This window comes from Panthera onca, chromosome F1 (genome assembly GCF_046562875.1).
Source record: "Panthera onca isolate mPanOnc1 chromosome F1, mPanOnc1 haplotype 2, whole genome shotgun sequence".
Taxonomy (NCBI): domain Eukaryota; kingdom Metazoa; phylum Chordata; class Mammalia; order Carnivora; family Felidae; genus Panthera; species Panthera onca.
The window spans coordinates 28,630,681-28,633,361 of NC_138355.1; the positions used below are offsets into that span (position 1 = coordinate 28,630,681).

Sequence of the window (2,681 nt, forward strand, 5' to 3'; positions counted from 1 at the left end):
GAAGTTTCACTTCCACCTTCTCATGTAAACCTCTCCTGTAGCCAACCCATCCTGGAAATGTCTATAAACAAGGAAATTCCGGAAAATATGGCTTAAGCATAGTTAGGATGACACACTACAAAACCACCACAATCCCTGAAAATCAATACCAAAAGACAGCTTTTCAGATCCATTTATCGGCCAGTTGAGATGTTGAAGTAGGGGTGTGGCCATGAATGGAGATCTGAAGAGGAGGTGGTGGTGAAGGACGCTTTCTTGGTGATCTTTAGAATGTGTCTATAAGAGAACAGAAAACCCAAGCAGACACTAGGTGTATATTATATGGTCACATATCCAAATGTTTATTATAAATACATGTGTCTAGAAAGGAAACCTTACAGTTGGACCGAAGTTACGTCTGAGAACTGAAGAATACTGTAGGGTTTGTGAGTGTCCAGGCTTCCTCAGGATACCAGAGCAACAACCCCTACCCCCATCCCATGCTCCTCTCCTTGTCTGAGTGCTGGGCAACACAAGGGGAGGGAAGCCACGGGAGAAAGGGACAGGTGTGAACAGAAGTACATCAAGGGCCATAGAGAGGAGTCTCTAAAATTACATTCACAAGTATTCTTCTTTGGCATAAGTCAGTTCTCAATGTTCCAGAATGGAATGGAACAATGAGGCTTTACTCCACCAAATATGTAGGCTTGTTTCAAGAAACATTTCCTCGGTGTGGGAGCAGTGGGTGGGGTGGGATGATAAAAGTTGGTGGAAGGCAATTCTTTCCAAAGCCCAGACCTTGAAGTAGTCCCAGAAGTTGTGGACTTGCCCAAAATTTGCTCTTCTCTCCTTCATTAGACAGATCTGTAGCTCAATGGGAACCTTTATTGGTCATGTGTACCCAGGGCTGTTTCTAATCTCATATGGACTGTGTCAGGCAATAGTAGTCTCCAAAGCTATGATATTCAAAGACTCTCTCCTGGATCCTTCATGCCATCCTAGGAATAAGACAAGATGGGCCTGTCTATGGAAAATATCTTATGGAGGTTTGCTGAAGATGTTGGCTGGCTCCATTTTGATAGCTTATGAGATCAGCTGCATTAAAGGAGGGTTGATACTAATGAACAGAGAACTTCCACCAAGATTTCTGTACCCCAAAGAGTGGCAGCACCTCACTATGTTCATCCTCTTCACCCTCAATGGCTGTGTAGATGTCATGAGCAAGAACTTGCTACCTCAGAGGTGTGTGGTCCTAGAGAAAGGTACCCTGGTCCTGACCTTCTATGTGCTCCTGCTGCTGTTGATGTCACACGGCCAGGACTCAACCAGGATAGAGCTTCAGATTCATTATCTGCTCATCGTGGTGGTGTTCCTGTTGATGCTGGTGTTGACCATAGAGTTGTGGACTCCTGACACATTTCACCTCTTGCTGATTGAGACTTTTCTGTTTCTGACGATGGGCTCCTGGCTGATACAGGGGGGCTTTATTCTGTACAGACCAGTCACTGGCTACCCATGGCAGGATGATGACATCAGTGACCTCATGTTTATCACCACCTTCTTCTGTTGGCATGTGATGATCAATGCTTTATGTCTGCTGGGAATCTATGGAATCTCTTCCTTTTGGCATCATTGTTACTGTCCCAGCTTGAAGCTGATGGAATCCAAAGAAGCTCCACATCACAAGGGCACTACAGGACCCCTCTACAAATTGCTGCGGGAAGTGGAACAGTCAGAGAAAGATGACCAGGCTCCTCTCCTTTCAAAGAGCTCTCCCTGAGACAGGGCCTAGAATGCCTGGCCCATTGTCCACTCATCTTTTCCCTTGTGTGTTCTCTCAGACACGTGCAATGTACCCTTTTCGGTCCCCAGTGAAGGTAATGGCCATGAAGGAGAGCAGTTGGTCTCCATCTGCTGGTACATCTCCTGCCCTTGATCTTCTAGTTGCTGAGGAGATGAGGAGAGAGGAACCTGAGAAAGAGATGCTGATGGGATTGGTGGGGTGGTAGAGAGAGCACCAGGGGAGTAGGAAAGTGTAAAAGCCATGAGGGGCAGAGAATGCAATAGAAGGGAGGCCTTCAAAGGGAGGAGAGCAGAGTCTAGCAGTCATGCCATCACCAGCTACTTCTCTAGGCACAAGTGATTGCCTTTTACCTGAAAGTATAATGATTTGTAGCAATTCAAAACTGGAATCATTCAAGTCTTATCCTGATAAAAGTGAGTACTTCAGTTTGCTCACTAAAGTTGCACTGCCATGTGGAAGTAATATAAACAATTTATAATTAATTTATACATGTTGAAATTATTATTTTTATACCCCCTCCCATTTTTAAGGATTGCTTTCATTTCAAATCCAAATTCATAAAGCGAGACTTTATTAATGCTTTAACATAGCAATATTTCAAATGTGCAGACTTCAAACATAGAATTCAAATGCTCAGTGCTTTTCCAACTTCATATTTTACTACTCCTATTCCAACCAAAGCTTACCTATTTCACTATCACCACCTTCACGCATATAGTTTCCTAGATCGTGTCCTTGGGTCATATACTTGGGTTTTTGGGGAGGTTTTTCCTCAACACCTAAAGCATAGACTCCCAAAGGGTAAGGACTTTGCTGTATCCAAGTTACATAATTTCCTATGTATGTGGCAAAAATGTAGTGTAGGTAATGCTTAATAAAGGTTTGTTTGCTTCCAGAA

General features: G+C 43.8%; 1 protein-coding gene across 1 annotated transcript; it reads left to right on the forward strand.

Annotated features, from left to right (window-relative positions):
• Nucleotides 1–853: 853 nt before the first annotated feature.
• On the forward strand, nt 854–1,759 carry LOC144614858 (transmembrane epididymal protein 1-like). The gene has a single exon (XM_078440750.1). It carries the CDS (start codon nt 854–856, stop codon nt 1,757–1,759), a length of 906 nt encoding a protein of 301 aa, XP_078296876.1.
• The last annotated feature ends 922 nt before the right edge of the window (nt 1,760–2,681 follow it).